The sequence below is a fragment of the Equus quagga genome, chromosome 20 (assembly GCF_021613505.1).
Source record: "Equus quagga isolate Etosha38 chromosome 20, UCLA_HA_Equagga_1.0, whole genome shotgun sequence".
Classification (NCBI taxonomy): Eukaryota; Metazoa; Chordata; class Mammalia; order Perissodactyla; family Equidae; genus Equus; species Equus quagga.
The window spans coordinates 7,274,748-7,292,866 of record NC_060286.1 but is presented as its reverse complement, the minus strand read 5'-3'; the positions used below and the strand labels follow the sequence as shown (position 1 = coordinate 7,292,866).

Below are 18,119 nucleotides of genomic sequence, written 5' to 3'. Positions count from 1 at the left end.
TGATTTTTGGGAAAAACTGATCAGATTCCAATAATAAATTTAACTTGCTTTTTTTAGGGTCCTGTATAAATGTGAATTAAAACTATATTTCATTGTAATCATTTATAATTATAATTTTATTATTAAACTAAATAATTTAGTGCTACTTTTCTTTCTGAGATTAATTTTGGAATATATATTTTTTAATTAATATTATGATTTAATACTCTTAAAGTCACTACTACAAAAGACTATTCTGGAATCAAGTGCATAATTGCATTTCCTCAGTGACCTTGTAATCTCGTGAGCATTTACTCTAGACTAAACAGCCTCATTCAGCTGCCCTGTGTCTGACTGTTGATGAAAGAAGCTTGTTTGACAACTGCTTCAAGCAGAAACATATTTTTTTCCGTGACTGCATAAAAAACATTTAAAACTTACCAGACTAGAGCCAGACTAGAACTTGAAGCACAAAGGTTCGTGTTAGATGTGTAAGCTGATTTCTAATTCAAATGCCAATGAATACAGATACTAAAGACATTTTGCCATCATGGCTAACAAAATAAGTTAATTTAGTAACGCTTTGATAATTATAACAAAGTATAATATAGGTTACATGGATACACATACTGTAATCTTCTTTGTGACTTTCGTATTTTTCCATATTCTTTGATTTTCTGGGGCCCCTGAGACTTTTTCTGAAACTAACATACAAACTTAAGTAGAGAGTATCAAAAACAAAACAAACACCTTTTCTCCATTCTTAGGCAATCCCTGTATAAGAAGTCAATAGGCAAAGACCTTGACCAAAAATACAGAAATTTCTTCAAGGGGATTTAAAAGGATACTTAATTCAAAATGGTAAGAAAAACCACTCAAACAAACAGCAAACACAATAATGATGAAACACTTGAAACATTCACCAAAAAAATCAGCAACAAGAAACTGCAGTTACCAGAACTGTGTAACACCAGATCAAGAAGTTCTAGCCAAATGCAATAAAATATGAAACTGAAGTCAGAGATAAAGCATTTAAAAGAAAAAATTCATTTTTTCAGATGACTGACTTCCAAATAAAACCCCAGGCATTCACCTAATAGAACAATTAAAATTATTAGAGTTCAATAAAGCAGCTGGTATAAACCAAAAATATACTTAAGCAAAAACTAGTTAGAAAGCATAATGAAAACAATTTTACAACAGCATCACAAGTATGATATAACAAAAATTAATTTCGAAGAAATGTGTGAGACATAAAAACTCAGTAAGTTTTAAATGCTCATTCTTTTCTAATCAGTTTATAAGTTTAAAGCAATTCCAAATAAAATCCCACAGGCAGTGGTGTTTGGTTGTTTTCCAGGGGGCAACAGGGCTGGCTGTATCTTAAGTCAGCTGTTGGTGGGTTTTGGTCTGTTTCGTTTGATTACTAGTTTCACGATATTTCATTATGAAAATTTTCAAACATACAGAAAACTTGAAAGAATTATAGAGTGCTTTGTTGCTCTTTGGCGAACAAAGTTTAGTTGGAAGAATAAATGTACAAAAATGCTAAGAATACTCTGAAAAGGGGGCTGGCCCCGTGGCCGAGTGGTTAAGTTCGCGCGCTCTGCTGCAGGCGGCCCAGTGTTTCGTCGGTTCGAATCCTGGGCGCGGACATGGCACTGCTCGTCAGACCACGCTGAGGCAGCGTCCCACATGCCACAACTAGAGGAACCCACAACGAAGAATACACAACTATGTACCGGGGGGCTTTGGGGAGAAAAAGGAAAAAATAAAATCTTTAAAAAAAAAAAAGAATACTCTGAAAAGGATAAGTGGCAATCGAAGACTTGCCCCATCTGTGGTAGGAAGAATCCTGAGACGGCCCCCAAGATTCCAACCCCCTGTGTGCTTCCTTGCATAATTCTTTCCTCACGGACATGATGGATTTCACTCCTGAAATTATATTATATGGCAAAAGAGATTTTGCAAATGTAATTAAGATCTCAAATTGGTTGATTGTGAGGAAATAAAAAGCACCAGGCTTAATCAGGTAGGAGACCTTAAAAGGAAGAGATTCAAAGAGATTTTCTCCTGCTGGCACTGAAGAAGATGAAAGCCACTGCGACTTCTACATCTGCAAGGAAACCAATTCTGCCAGTAACATGAACGAGCTTGGAAGACGACTCCCAAGCCTCGCTTACATGGAACCACAGCACCTGCTGACACTTTAACTGCAGCCATGTGCAACCTGAGTAGAGGATCCAGGTAACCACGCCCAGACCGCGGACTCAGATACTGATAACAAATGAAATAAAGATGGATGTTGTTTTAAGCTGCTTAAATTTGTGGTAATTTGATACACAGCAATAGAAAATAAATACATGACAATATCAAAACATATCATGTATTTAAATAAATAATAAAGTGATACTGTTAAAGAAACAAAGATAGATTAATGAAAAAGGAAGGGCAGTGGAGAAAAAGTCCTAGTATATCACACATCAATGGAGAAAAGGGTTATTGAACAAACTATTCTAGGCCAACTGATTTATGTTGAAAAAACAGAATAAAGATTTTTTTTACAGCTCATTACAACAAAATAAATTCCAGACGGATTAAGTGACTAAATGTAAAAATTGAAGCTACATAAAAATTTAGAATATAAATAAAAACAAAGTTTTGTGTTAGTTTAGAACATCCTAAGTAGAAGAACAATGGAAAATTAACAGGACATCATCAATATATCTTACTGCTCAGAGATTAAAACTACTTCACATCATAAACAAATAAGAATAAAAAAATAAAACTAAAATTTCAAGAGTTAATAGTCTTACTATACAGCTGACTCATATAAATAAATAAGGAAAACAAAACTACCCCAATAGAAAATAGGGCAAACAGCAAAAACAGACAATTCACGCATAGGGAGGAAAAAAGGGAAAGAACTTACTGGGGGGACTGTGCCACAAATATAAAGGCCAAGAGCTTCCTAAGGAAACGAAATAGCACATGCAATGGCACAAAAATCTGAGAGACACCACGAGGTTCTTAAAAACCACCAAGTATGAGAAGGGCAGGATCTACGGCCATAAGGTAGATGGGGTCAGATTATGTAGGTGATGATGAGCCACTGAAGGATATTAATAATAGAGAGACATAACCAGACTGACAAATTAGAAAGTTTTCTCTGGGGGCCGGCCCCATAGCCGAGTAATGGTTAAGTCAGCACACTCTACTTCGGCGGCCCAGTGTTTCACCAGTTCGAATCCTGGGTGCGGACATGGCACCGCTCATCAAGCCATGCTGAAGCGGCATCCCACATGCCACAACTAGATGGACCCACAACTGAAAATACACAACTATGTACCGGGGGTCTTTGGGAGAAAAAGGAAAAATAAAATCTTTAAAAAAAAGTTTTCTCTGGCAACAGTAAGGAAGGGCTTAAGACAGGAGACAAAGACAGCGTTATAATAAAACATTTGTTAGAGTGCATTCAACATCTCCTCTCAAATTCTTGGCAGATAAAGTTCCAATTTACCGACTTTTTAAGAACAAAAAAATGGTCATGAAAAGTGTCTCCAAGGTTACTGTGAAGGTGCATCTTCTATTTTGGGAGGACTATACCCTACCCTATTCCCTCAAAAATGAACACTATTAATTGCTTTGCCACAGGTCAGTTACTTTCGCTATAACCAGTCAGTTACTTTTGCTCAGCAGATTGGTTTTTGCCAACCTAGTCTACGACCACACAAGAAAACAAAACTGACAGGTGCTGATGGAGATCAAACAAGAGACTTTCTTCTGATTATCATCAGGTTCTAGTTGCTGAGTTAATTCAATACTATCACTACTACCACAATTTTTTTCATTACTGATTCTTAGCATCTAGTGAGGAAGGACTCAAAATATTAAACCATCATAGTTTAAATCTATTTTCCAAAGCTAGCATAATTAATAGCACAGAACTTATAACAGTTAACAGAAGAGACAGAAATGAACATGTCAATTTGGCTACAGCACTCCACCACAAAGAAACATACAGAAATGTTCTACAGGAAATGAAGATTAAAATTTTATTCTACAGAATTTTTGTAGCAAATGGCTTCATTTAAATTCATAAATAAGGATAACTGAAAAATATGCATTTTGCTTAAAGATCATATTTTATCTTATAAAACAACAGTTTTTCCTTATTCCTACAATGGGCTCACAAATGAACAGTTCATATTAAATAAATCACTTTTATCTATTTAAATAGATGAATATTGAGATTGATGAATAAAACTAATAAATGCTCATAATTTATATCAGTTAAAGGAATAACTCTTCTTTGGGTGGAAGGTAGTAAAATATTAACTAGAAAGCCAGTCGATTATTAAAAAGACAGTCTCATGGTGCCAATCAACGAGACTTTACTAGATTAACCACTAAAGCCGTAGTCTGGGGAATTTCAATTAGCAGTTAAGTTTTCCCAATGCTTGCTCCCACTGGCACAGAATTAATAAAACATGTTTACATATTGCCTTGAGAAGGTTACTGCCAGTGCCACTTGAACTATAATAATATATTCATAATTACCCTCCTGAATGAGAAATTTTCATTTATTCTTTATCCACTTCTCAAGTTTAACTAAATTTAGAAAAGATTTCAGTAAAAACCACCTAAAATCTCATGGCAATGTACTTTTGATATCATCCTTTATCAAAATACATAACGACAAAATGTAGTTCTTTGGAGACACAATACCTCCAAAACCTTATGGCATCCACTCCCAAAAATATATGATTAAAATTATTTTGAAAGTGCCTGCATCCAGTTTTGCACCAACTAAAGTGAATATATAAAGTGTACTATTCTTAACCTCATTATGTCATATAGATTTCAAAGCAGAAATAAGAGACTGGAAACGAGAAACTTAGTCTCTATTTGCCTCTAGAGAACCTGAACTTGTTCCTCTGTAGGGTAACATAATATAAAATAGAAATTTTATTGTAATAGAAAAAGAAAAGAGAGAAGACTAGAAGCTAGAGGACTGGGGGAAGGGGGACAGCCAATTGTAAAGGGATAACTGGGGCTTATTAGATGCAATCTTCCAGAAAGATGTAGACAATTCTTAGGACAGATGTGTAACTATTATACCTTCAAGTCAACTGAAGTTTATATTCCCTGTACCTCAAGAGCAGCACCTTCGAGAATATCAAATCATTCTTTGAAAAGTCACTTCACAGAGCAACTTCTTCAGTTTCTCTCTAAATGTTTCTGAAAATTAGATTAGGTAAAAATATATTCTTAGATCTAGAGTAATAAGAAAAAAATAGGAAAGCATATAGTTACAAATAATAATTTCAGAGAATAAAATGAACTAGTAGCATAAGAATTCAATTTAGGATTTATTTTGGCAAATGTTTAAGGATGTGGTCATAACATATCACCAAAGAGACCACTTGGAGCTAATCTCAGCTCCAAAATGTAAAAGCATCTGTAAGGAATTCCATCCCTTTCTCAAGGTAGAAGCTGAAGAGAAGGAAAGTGTGAGGTAGGTTCTATTTCAGTAGATAAAGAGTTCTACGTCAAGAAAAAGTCAATGTTTCTTTAGCAATTCTGACGTCATCATTGATGATCTAGAAATTCCTCCACTACTTAGCCACAGATGGCTAAAAGAAACTATTGCGGTCAAGGTCTATTGCTTGAAATACATACAGATTTATCTGTGATCAGAGCAATTTGCCTTCTTAACTGTTGTGGATGTAGAACGTATGAACGGTCTTTGTTGAGTGAGACAAAAGTCTACTTCAAGACTTCTGGAACTAACTGTATTCTAGATAGTCAATGATTAAGGAAAGCTCTCCAGCTGCTGCCCACCTGCATCCTAAAGTAGGAGACAGAAGGTGTCTTCCTCTGGGAAAGAGACAGGTACACTGAGAAAGCACCACCCTGAGGCTCCAGCACACACAACCTCCTAAGACTAAGGCTGGAACAGGAGAACTAAGAAACCCCTTGAACCCACCACACAACTTATTTAAAGTAAAAAGCAAGAGCAGTTTACTGCTTGTGAGGGGTACCAAGAGAGAACCCTCTGTGCAACCCCCTTGCAGACCCTGCTGAAAGCTGAGGGTAGACCAAGAAGACTAAGAAAATCCCTCCAGCACTCCAGGCCTCTTACTAGGCACAAGTGGCAACAGACCATGACTGGAAGAACCAGAGCAACAACAAAACCCAAACTGAGATCAAACGACATGCTTAATACTAAACTCCCTACACTAATGACCTGACAGAAAAGGGACATAAATATTTCTGGGCATAAATATTATTTACCTCAGTCACTATAGTTCTGTTGCACAGAACATCCAATATTCAAACAATAATTACGATCAACACAAGAAAGCATGAAAAACAAATCTACCATTAAGACATAAAATAGTCAACAGAACCAGACTCAGAGAGGTTGGAACTATCAAAGAGGCACTTTAAAATAAGATGATCAATAAATTAAAGGATCTAGGGGAAAAGATGGATAACGTATAAACAGGAAATTGCAGCAGAGATGAAAATTACAAAAGGGAGTGAAATGGAAATGTTAGATACAAAAACACAATATCACAAAGAATTTCTTTGATGGGCTTAGCAGCAGAAGGGACACAAAGAAGAATAAGTGAACTTGAAGATAGAACAAGAGAAATTTTCCAAACTTTGGAAACACAAATTTAAGAAAAGTCTGAAAAACACAAAACAGAGCATCCAAGAACTGTAAAACAATACCAAAAAGTCTAACATATGTGAAATCAGAGTCTTAGAGTGAAAACAGAGAGAAAAGGGGGGAGAATAAATCTGTGAAGAGATAATGGTTGACATATTTACAAAGTAAAAACAACAAATCAAAGGGGCCGGCCCTGTGGCCCAGTGGTTAAGTTCGCACCCTCCGCTTTGGCCACCCAGGGTTTTGCTGGTTTGGATCCTGGGTGTGGACATGGTGCCGCTCATCAGGCCATGCTGAGGTGGTGTGCCACACAGCAGAACCAGAAGGACCTACAACTAGAATATACAACTATGTACTGGGGAGTTTTGGGCGAAAAGAAGGGGAAAAAAGATTGGCAACAGATGTTAGCTCAGGTACCAATCTTTAAAACAAACAATGAATTATAGATCCAAGAAGTTTAGAGAAACTTTTAAAGCTCAGAGAAATTATATCTTTATATATAATGCCAGATCCTTGTAGAAAACATATAGTATAAATCTTGCTTTTTAAATCCAATCTGGCAATCTCCGCCTATTATTTAGAGTATTGAGAACTGTGCTATCCAATACGGCAGCCACTAGCCATATGTGGTTATTTAAATTAAACTGAATAAAATTTAAATTTCAATTCTTCAACTGCATTAGGCACATTCAAGTGCTCAGTAGAAACATGTAACTGGTAGCTACTACATTGGACAGCACAGACATAGAATATTTCCATCATTTCAGAAAGTTTTATTGGATAGTGCTGGTTTAGAACATTTACATTTAATTACCAAAATAGTTAAGATTAAACCTACCAACATGCTACTTGTTTCCTAATTATCCCATTTCTTTATTTTTTGCCTCCCTCTTTTCCTGTCCTTTTCATTAATGGATTGTTTTTTATGATCTCATTATTTTCTCCCCCATTGACTTCTTGACTATCCCTCTTTGTTTTACATTTTTAGTAGTTGCTCTAAGGTTTATACTAAACCTGTCTTTAACTTATCACAGCCTATCTCCAGATATTTTTATACCACTTCATGTCTAGTGTAAGAATATTATAGTAGCACAATTTTTTCCCTCTTCCTATTCTTTGTACTAATTATTGTCTTACATTTTACTTGTGCATTGTTATTATGTATGGCCATTTCCATGATCTTTCTAATGCAATTTTGATGACAAAATTATTGGAAAATGCTAAACTCTACAAGAGAGGAGTACTATTTTAAATACTTTGCCTTTGTTGACATTAAAAGCAAAGATTTTAAGAAAATGCATTTTAGAGATACAAAATTCTGGCTCTTGCTAACCCAGTAAGAGATAAGAAATCAAAATGTCTATATCACTTATAACTTTTTATATCATAAAACCCAATATTGCCTTTCTTCTCAAGCTTTAATTTTAGCATTTAGACCAATTATTTAATAAATTTTTCTCTCAAACTCAAAAGAGGTTTTAGGCTTTGTTTCACATCCCCACAGCTTCATGCTTGGAGGTTGTAGGACTTTAAGAGAATATAGAACTAAAGAAAATCTTAAGATCTACCAAATAGCAGATAAGTAAATGATCTATCATTTTAATAGTAATTTGACCTGGGAGCCTTCATGTTCATATGTAAAATACTATACATCGTGTTCAAGATTTTGGTTTTGGTTTTGAAGATGCGTGTAAGTTTTATTATCTGTTTCATCGATCTTATTTTTGCTGTTGTGGTCTTTTTTTTATTACTTTTTAATTACTTAGTCTCATTGTACCCATTATTTTCTTTACACTATTTTATTGTGTTAATAAACAAGGGTTTCTGCATCATCTTTTCATTCAATAGTTTTGATTGAGGCACCAGATCAAAATATGATTTGCTCCATCCAACAAAGTCTTTGCCTTCAAGTATACAAATATCCACTTATGCCCGAGACAGACTATGATCATCTGCATCACTCACAAAAGCCAAGATCCCAGGTTAATTTCCAAAATTGACACATATAATATGGCTTTTGAGCCACTGGGCCAACCTACATTATACCTTTTGACAAAATATATTTTGTGGCTCATTTCTCATAAATACAGTTTCACTATAGACAGCAGTGAGTAAATCTCTTCTTTTTCATGGCAAGGAGCTCAACTCTCATATTTTTACTGGTTTACTACTGACTAAATTAAGCCTCTATTTCTAAAAACACACACAGTGAGCTGAAAATGAACAGCTACTTCAGTAAGGCTGCCAAGGACAGCCTTAGAAGGGAAATAATACAATCCAATCTCAATCTCAGAAGACCTAACAAGACCATAGAAAAAATAATTCATCAACTTAGTATTAAACACCATTCATTTATTACAAAAGAACAAAGTTCTATAAACTCAAAATCTAAGAATGCTAATGTGTCAGTTAAAAACAGTACCAACAAAGCCCTAAACATCAGCTCCTCAATGAGAAGTTCTTTTGGGCACTTACCCAAGTCGTCCTAGCATCTCAAGCTCAGGAACTTGTGGTCCACATGTCTCTATTTGCAGTGGTTGGTATTCATAGAGAGCTTCTTCAAGCTTTTGAATAGGTGCTAATGAAATATGTTGTCCCTGTTAGAAAAAGGAAGGAAAGCAATACCTTTTAATATTACTTTCATATTACTACTTATTTGTAGTGATTTTAAAGATGGACTAAATTCCTCACATTAAAAACATTATCCATTATGTCTGCTATTCCATGGGTACAATTTATTATATCACTGAAACTCACATTATATAATCCACATATAGTCACTGACACATGATTTAAAGGAGGAAAACCAAATCAATCATTAAATTCAAATTTGGCCTTAAGAAGCATAGCTGTTTGATGCCAATGATAGAATTCAGCAAATATATAAGAATAGTCTATCCTCACATTTTCCTATTCTTATTATACAACTTTGACAGTTTTGGTAATCAGTGTTTTCTTGAAAGTCTAATTGGGGAAGAACACTAATGAAATTATTCTCTGCAAAGTTTTGCCACATAAATGTCTGTTCTCTTAAGTCTTTACAATTGAATTAAACTTACTTACCAAACGTGTGTATATGATGTCTACTTACACACACACAATGAGAAAATTGTATGCTAAAAATTAAGTTGAATGAAATATCCAGGAATTTTTCTAAAAAGAAAGAACTACTGGACAACTAAAATAAAATAACCATATTTGATCACAAGTATACAAAACAAAATGCCACTCAGCCATATAGCATCATCACATTGAGATTTACATATTTATCATACATCTGAGCATAGAATTCTAATTTTAAAAGTCCCTATTTTTGATATGGTCCATGTTTTCTGATTCTAACTCTAGGTCTGTTATTTTTCTTGCTCTAATTCTTGACAACTTCCCTATTTCTTAACTTTTTAATAAAAACCAGTTCTTGCAATTATTTATTCTACCATTTTCTAGTTTATAAATTATTTCTGTTGTTACCTCCCTTAGCTCCCTTTACTTTTTTCCCTAATTCACTAAGTTGGATACATAGCACATTTGTTATCTCTTTTATTTTAAAAAAAGGAAAAACCCACGACTTAAAAGTGATAAAGTGCAACTGAGGCAGTGAGAGACAACCATACAAGATGTCCACATCTGACTTGTGGTTTTCTTTTCAACAAGTTTAATCCCATCTAGCATGATCCTAGTTAGTTTACCATCATATTAATAGCTTCTCTGACACCATCACTCAAAAGGTCTTCACCAAACAGGGGCAAAGGACTTGAACAGACATTTCTCCAAAGACATACAAATGGCCAATAAGTACATGAAAAGATGCTTAACATCACCAGTCATTAGGGGAACCCAAATCAAAACCACGATGAGATACCAGCTAACCCATGGCTATTTAGGATGGCCATTATCCAAATAAGAACAAAAAACAAAGAAAATAGCAAGTGTTGACAAGATTGTGGAGAAATCAGAATTGTTGTACACTGCTGGTGGAAATGTAAAATGGTGCAGCCACTATGAGAAATAGGATGGCAAGTCCTCAAAAAGTTAAATATAGAATTATCCTGTGAGCCCGTAATTCCACTTCTGGGTATATATCCAAAAGTAGTGAAAGCAGGAACTCGAATAGATATTTGTATAACCATGTTCATAGCAGCATTATTCACAATAGCCAAAAGGCAGAAGCAACCCATATGTCCATCAATGGACGAATGAATAAACAAAATGTGGTAAACAAACAGAATGAAATTTTATTTAGCCTTAAAAAGGAAGGAAATTTTGACACATGCTAAAACGTGGATGAACCATGGAGATGTCATGCTAATAAGTGAAATAAACCAGTCACAAAAGGATGAATATTGTATGATCCCAATTACATGAGGTTCCCAGTGTTAAGAAAGAAAAAACAGGCCCAAAATGGAGTCATTTGTGCTAAACCCCACATCAGCAAACCAAGACTTAATACCCAACCTAACTGCAATTTTAATCTCTCCCAGGAATGTGACCTTTAACCAGTCAATCAGGAATTATCTGGTCAGCAATAGTGAGGTAATCTGCCTGACAGACCCCACCTTCCCCCAAAGGAAGGTGACCCTGCCTGAAACAATCTACTTTTTGAACTTCCTCGCCCCACCTCCCCCTGCCTATAAAAGTCTTCCATTTTGTACAGCTCCTTGCAGCTCCTTTCTATTTGCTAGAAGGGATGCTGCTTGACTCGTGAATTATTGAATAACGCCAATTTGATCTTCAAATTTATTCAATTAAATTTCATTTTTTACAAGATTTGGTGGCAGCGACAGGACCAAAAGAGACTTCTGACGACTTCGGAGACAACAAGAAACACAGACATGGTACCCATGAGCCCTTTGAGTTCCCTACCTTTCTCAGCATTTCCAAAGGGTGTAGGTAAGTTCCTCTCAGTTCTGAGCTCCGTCCTCTTTGTGTCAAGCTCCTTTTGGGAAGTGTTAGTAGTTCAGACCCCAGTTCCCCCATTTAAGTGGAAAACCCCAACCCTTGGTTCTGTCCCCAGATTCCACTTTGGGAAGTGCTGATATTCCACTCTAGAGTTCCCCATTGTGTGGAACTCCAGTCCAGAGTCCACATTTGTGGAGTTCTGCTGATTCAATCCTTTACCCACTCCCAGGTTCCATGTTGGGAACTCCCGGTGACATATCCAGGGCCTTCTCTTGGCCAGGCCACAGTGATATCTCTTAGTTACTACTGGTGTGTTCAGGTGCTCATGTTTGTCTGTCTTGTTTTGTGTAGATAAAGGCTATTACTAATGGGAATGTCAGAAGCCAAAAAGCCATAAAAATTGGTGGGCACAGATCAAGCATTTTAAAAGCTGTTAGAATGCTCACCACCTAACCCAAAGACTCCCATAAGTTGGTTACGGAATGAGTTAGATTGACAATAGAGCACCCACCAACCTCAATAAAATTTCCACACAATGAGGTACAGTGTAAAACCTCACACAATTCCAAACCTATTGGTACATCTCTTTTAGGTATTAGTTTGGCTCTGAGAAACCAAAAGCCTTAGCCAAAAGATAAATAAATAAAACAAAAAATTATAAATGAATGAATAAATAAATAAATCCTTAAATTCCAAAGAACTGAGCACACCACCTTCCAGCACACCTGCTTACTTTCTCTCTAAGAACTGCATTCCCAGAAGCTATACATATCTAGAAAAATGGCAAAATCTTACTAAAAACAACCGAGAATTATAATGGCCATCATGGAGAATGTTCCAATTAGACAAGATCACTTATTTAAGAAGTGTACTTAAATACAAAAGTTCCCAAATCAAAGAAACAGAATGGGATACCTATTTTAATTGGTATATAGAAGCTTCCAAAAGGTTTCAAGATTCCAAAACAGCTTCATTGAAAGTTTTGTTACAAACGACTAATGAAAAATTAAAGACACAAAAGGTATCTAGAAGAACACCTAGGCCTCCCCTATTATACCTCCTAGGGGCCCATCATCAAAACGCTGGCCCAGGGATCAATGTCTCAATTGTAATCAACTGGGACACTGGAAAAGAGATTATCCTCAAAGGCCCTAAGCAAATTCTTCAACAGCAACTCAAATGCCCTCATTTGTACTCTCATGAGGGATCCCATATGGGCCCCTCCCGGAGTTGACAAGATTCTGAAGTATCTTCTAATAAACTGTTATGCTATTCCTTTAAACAGCTAAAGGAAACTAAAGTTAAAATTAATGAAAAACCTTGCCAAATTCTGTCAGATTCAAGAACCTATAGAGGGGATCCTGGGAAAACTGGCAAAGGCTAGTGAAGGATGAGAATTCTTACCAGAGTCAACTCTCTAAAATCTCTACTGGTAGCGCACAGCCAAGAGAAGAAAACAAAATTTCATACTGTTCCTTCCTTTTCAAATCCAGACCCACTAGTTATTGATCCATTCTCTCTCAGGGATAGCCACTGCCTTCTTGCTTGACTTGTTTTGTGTTTTATGAACTTAGCTTGGCTTTCTGCCTGCCTAGGACACACATGTTGTCAGTTCTTTTTTTGGGCTATCTTTGGGAGTGTGAGAGACTGGAATTGGCCACCCCAAAATACCTCTCTTTGGCATGAAGATTATTTTGGGCTGGTTACTTTTAAAAACTGCAGACATGAGAGAAACTCTGAAAAGTAGAATTAGTTATCCTTTGTTAAGAGACATTTACATTTGTAAAGGACATCTCCATCTGTAAAGGTGTCTCCCTCTCTATACCAGGAAGAAGGGGAGATGACCTTATCCTTAGAAACTCTTATCAATGGAGAAGGCAAGGACTTAAACCTGCATAATAATCTTACTCTTGTTTACTTTGCTTTTCTGGTGATCTCCCATAACTCACTCCCCCTACCCCCAACATCCTCCTTTGTCTTTAGCTGAGGGTGGTATTTAAGGTGAGAGCTTCCGCCATTTTGGCGAGTAGCTCAGTTTTCCTTAGCCTCTCCCATGTATACATGTTATAAAGCTTTGTTTAATTTTCTCCTGTTATTCTGTCTCATGTGAATTTAATTCGTTGTTCGGCCAGAGGGATCCAGAGTGGGTAGAGGAAATGTGTTCTTCCCCTACAGGAGTGACACTGGATCTTGGGGAGGTAGTATTCTTTGCACGCTCTTTGGAGATTGCTCTTATATCCAATGGGGGCTGTTCAATATTGCCAGAAAGATCTGTTGTTTGCTCTGGCTGAAAACTGCACAGCATGATAGGAAAAAGAAAAATTTCTAAGGCCATCTGCCCTAAGGTAAAATAAAATATCTACCAAGAGGGAAAGAAAAACCTTTTAAAATCTTTGTGGAAGCATTTACTAAAACATTCCAAAGACAAACAGCTCTAAATTCAAAACATAAAAATCTTTTGATTTCCATCTTAGTTGGAAATCTTCTCCCTGATACAAAAAAGGAAACTGAAGATAATGTGGTTGGATGGGTGGGTCACACTATGATATCATTTAGTTTGCAACTCAATTTTGTGAGGAATTAAAAGCAACTATCCTTATCTTACAAATCTTTGCAAAACCAGAAATGCAGCTCTAGAAACTCATCAGTTCTTTTTTACCAATCCCAAAACCTCCCCTATTAATCTCAACAGACTTGTAGGTATTGTAAAAATTCTGGCGTTAGGAAACACTTCAAAGTCCTTCTTGGAGGAACTTGCATTCTTTCTCTGTAAATGTTCTACTTGGTCTTCTCCAGAAACTCTTATCTAGCCCATCTGTTTGAAATGCAAACTTCAGGGAGGTAATTCTTACCAGAAGGAAAACAAAAGGGGAAAGGTTATTTGAAACTTAAGCAAATGACAAAAACATTAATTGTCTTCAGAAATTTTAGTAAAAAGCTTTAGCAATCTGAGTTGGTCACCTTAACTTATTCCATCTGCCAGAAACACAATTTAGATCCAATTTCTTTTATAAGTAGTGAGTTTTGTATTATTGTACCTGATACATGGCTAAAATTTTAGAAGCTATAATAAGCCCTCTGTTTGCATCTGTGTGTTGATACGTGTACATATGTATATGTGTGTGTGTGAATGTGGAAATTTGTAGATGTGTGGGATTTTTCTACCTCTACATGGTAGTGCCAAAATTAACTTGTAAAGAGCTCTATTTAATTGGCTTAAAGAAAATTAAGCACTTACACGAATTAAAGATTCCTAAAATTTTTAGAAATATAAAAACAACCCAAATGTTTTTTCAAGTTCATCTGACCTAAGATGAACCTTAAGTAAATGAAGAATAGCTTAAAGTTGTGGGCTTAATTAAAACAGGCATGTCTTTAAAGTAATCAGCATTAAATATAATACTTTTATCTACCTGAGTTTACTAATCAACTAAATTCATGTTATTTCTATTACAAAATTTGTCAGCCAGAAAAATAACTTAGGATGATGACTGACTTTGATTAAAGTCTAATGAAGTTTTTATAGGTAATCTAAACATAATTGTTAAGAACAAATGATTTAAATAGATGTAAAGGGACTAAGAGTTTCTAGGTGAACTTTCCAGCAAAAATTTCCAAAATCTTTTGGTTACATGAAACCTTAAAGTTTTACCAAGTTAAGTTAAATAAGGTTAAGCTAAATTCATTAACTATCTAGAGCATCTCCAAACAAAATAAAAATAAAAATAAAATACTGAAACATTACTAAAGATAGGTTTATCTCTTTTTGGCTTCCTTTACAGAGGAACTAAAGGTATTCGGGTCTATTGGTAAACATGTGTTTTGTGCACACTGGAAATTTTACTAGGAGAAAAATATACTTTTAGGAATTATGAAATGTATTCATAAATTTGCCAGTAATAGACCATTCACAATTGTTTAAAGCTACTAGAAATAATAAGGGAAATATCTCTATATGCAAGGAAAGTAGGATATGTGTTTCTGGTAAGAGAAGGTATGAGGGATAGAGATGCATATAGTTGAAAGAAAAGAAAGAAATTTTGTCCTAAAATGATGCTGGTTATTTCAGAATGGGAAAGAGGAAAAACAGAGGACAAAATCTGAAAGTAAAAAAGAAGGTTTGTGAAAAAGGAATCTTGGAGAAGGAATTTTGCATGTGATCAAGCTGGCTAAGATTAAAATAAATTTATATATGTAAAACAAAAATGAGCTTTAATGTCAAAAGTAAGCTGGTGCAAAACTAGAATTTGATTTTCTCTCTGTTAAAAGGACAAAGTTTTCTTGGACTACTGGTCTGCTCTTGATAAGATATTGTGAAAAGTTTTCCTTTACCTTTTAAGTAATCTGCTTGGATAGCAGAGGTTTTGTGTCTTACCAAAATGATTTGCTCTGCTTCACATTATATTTATCAACAGGGTCTAATCTCTTAAGAAAACAGGAGTCTTCTCTATTAAAAGAGATAAGGTTTCTTTCTTTCTTACTTTTTCCTTTACAACTGCTTAACATTCTTTACTTGCCTGCAAAGTCTCTAATTTATAGTTAAACAGATAACCAAGTATTGTTTCACAGTGACCTATGATCCTAATTGACCAAATGTTTTTAAGATCTTTTCATATCTTTGACAAACTTCACCGCCCCCCAAAAGAATCGAATTCCAAATAAAGTCTTTTTTTTTAAAGATTTTTTTTTTCCTTTTTCTCCCAAAGCCCCCCAGTACATAGTTGTGTATTTTTAGTTGTAGGTCCTTCTAGTTGTGGCATGTGGGATGCCACCTCAGCATGGTTTGATGAGCAGTGCCATGTCCGCACCTAGGATGTGAACCAGCGAAACCGTGGGCCGCCGAAGCAGAGCACTCGAACTTAACCACTCAGCCATGGGGCCGGCCCCTTAAATGAAGTCTTTTTGACCTTGAAATAACTTTGGGATTTTCCAGAGAGCCCTTGGAAAATCACAAATGAATTATTCTCTCTACCTATAAAAAGAGAGATGTTATACTCATTAAATTTATTTAATATGTTAAATTACATGGGAAGCATTGTCAAACAAGAAGTAATATTAAGCCTTCTTTTTGTTATATTTGTGTAGATATATGTTTTAAGTGTTCCAGAAATTGTGTGAAATCTGATTTCTGGAAATATGATATGTCTTGGTATAACAGTTATCTTAAAATGTTGTGTCATAGAAATAACCAAATTTCTTTGTCAATTCCACTATAATGAACCCTCATCAGACACTTAACCATGGCCATTTTTAAGTCTTTGTCACTCACAGAGAGTTATTGTTTGATGCTCCTGCAACAGCATTCCTGCAAAAATGCTTCATCTTTGAAGGAGATTCATGGAAAGGACTTTGACAAGTACAGGTCAATGATAACTGTAAGATTATAAAACTGATACTGATAAGAATTTCTAGAACTAATGGAAAAATTGGATTCAAGCAGAACAAGTATTTCTTCTGAACAAATATTAACCACATAGGACTAAATGAACTGAAGAGAATCATTGAATTTGTATAACTTTTTGTCTGAAACATTGCTGGTTCCTTAATATTTTGTTTTTCCAGATTTAAGGAAATCTTTTCTCTTAAGCTATCTATAATTTACAGCAATTTGGTAAAGATGAAATATTTAATTTTTCTCCCTCCCCAATCCTTACAAAATTCAGAAACTTTTGTGTTATTTTCATGACAGTTCTTTGCATCAGTTCAATAGGAATTCGGTTCTTCTTGTAATAAGACAAAATTGGAAACAGTGGATATATTACCAAGGCTTTGGCTGACAGGAATTCACCTAAACTACAGGTATCGCAGGCAAAATCTGATGGCGAGTCCTTAGCTTGGCTTCCTGGCCTCAAGAAGTTTTTAAAAGTTTAATCTGAAATACCTTATGAAAAGTTCCAGCAAAGCAGTCTTAAAAAGAGCTTATATGGTCAATCACTATTCTTACTGAACTTAGGGAAATAATCAGGACAAGTTTAATGGAAATAAAACAGTTTTACTGTGATTACCTTTGGTAAAAAATGGGAGTAATTATAGAAAAGTTATGTTTGCACCTTTGTAGATATTGGATTCTAATCCTGTTAATTGTCTCTGAGTTTTTGTTATATACCTGTAAACTGCACTAGATCCTGAATTATTCTAGCTTCCTCAAACATCTGGCTACGACTCTCCAAACCAATGTTTCCAGTTTTCTCCTACCCTTCTGATTTGGAATCACTAGGAACAAAGATCGACCTGCACCTCCTTGGAAGGAGGTATACCAGGTCCTCCTTACTACCCAGATGGCAGCTAAACTTTAGGGACATGAACCTTGGGTATGCATCTACAGCTACAGAAGGATCCACCTGACATCTGGTCCTATTCAGACACTGGAGACCTCCGAATCAAATTAATGAGGAACAGAAATAGGAGACATGAATGTAGACTGCTTCCACCCAAGATCAAGATCAATCAAGACTTCCTACTTTAATTAAATATCTCCTTTTCTTTCTTTCCTTTACTGGTTCAGCATGGCTTGATGAGTGGCATGTAGGTCCGCACCCAGAATCTGAACCGGCAAACCCTG

At 35.5% G+C, this 18,119-nt stretch overlaps 1 protein-coding gene across 1 annotated transcript in view; it reads right to left on the bottom strand.

Moving 5' to 3' along the window:
* The window catches only part of MNAT1 (MNAT1 component of CDK activating kinase), a 195,460-nt gene that overhangs the window by 67,332 nt on the left and 110,009 nt on the right, over positions 1 to 18,119 (bottom strand). Inside the window, exon 7 of the mRNA XM_046647685.1 lies at positions 9,134 to 9,255. Within this exon, the coding sequence (XP_046503641.1) occupies positions 9,134 to 9,255 (122 nt within the window). The remainder of the gene's footprint in view (positions 1 to 9,133; positions 9,256 to 18,119) is intronic.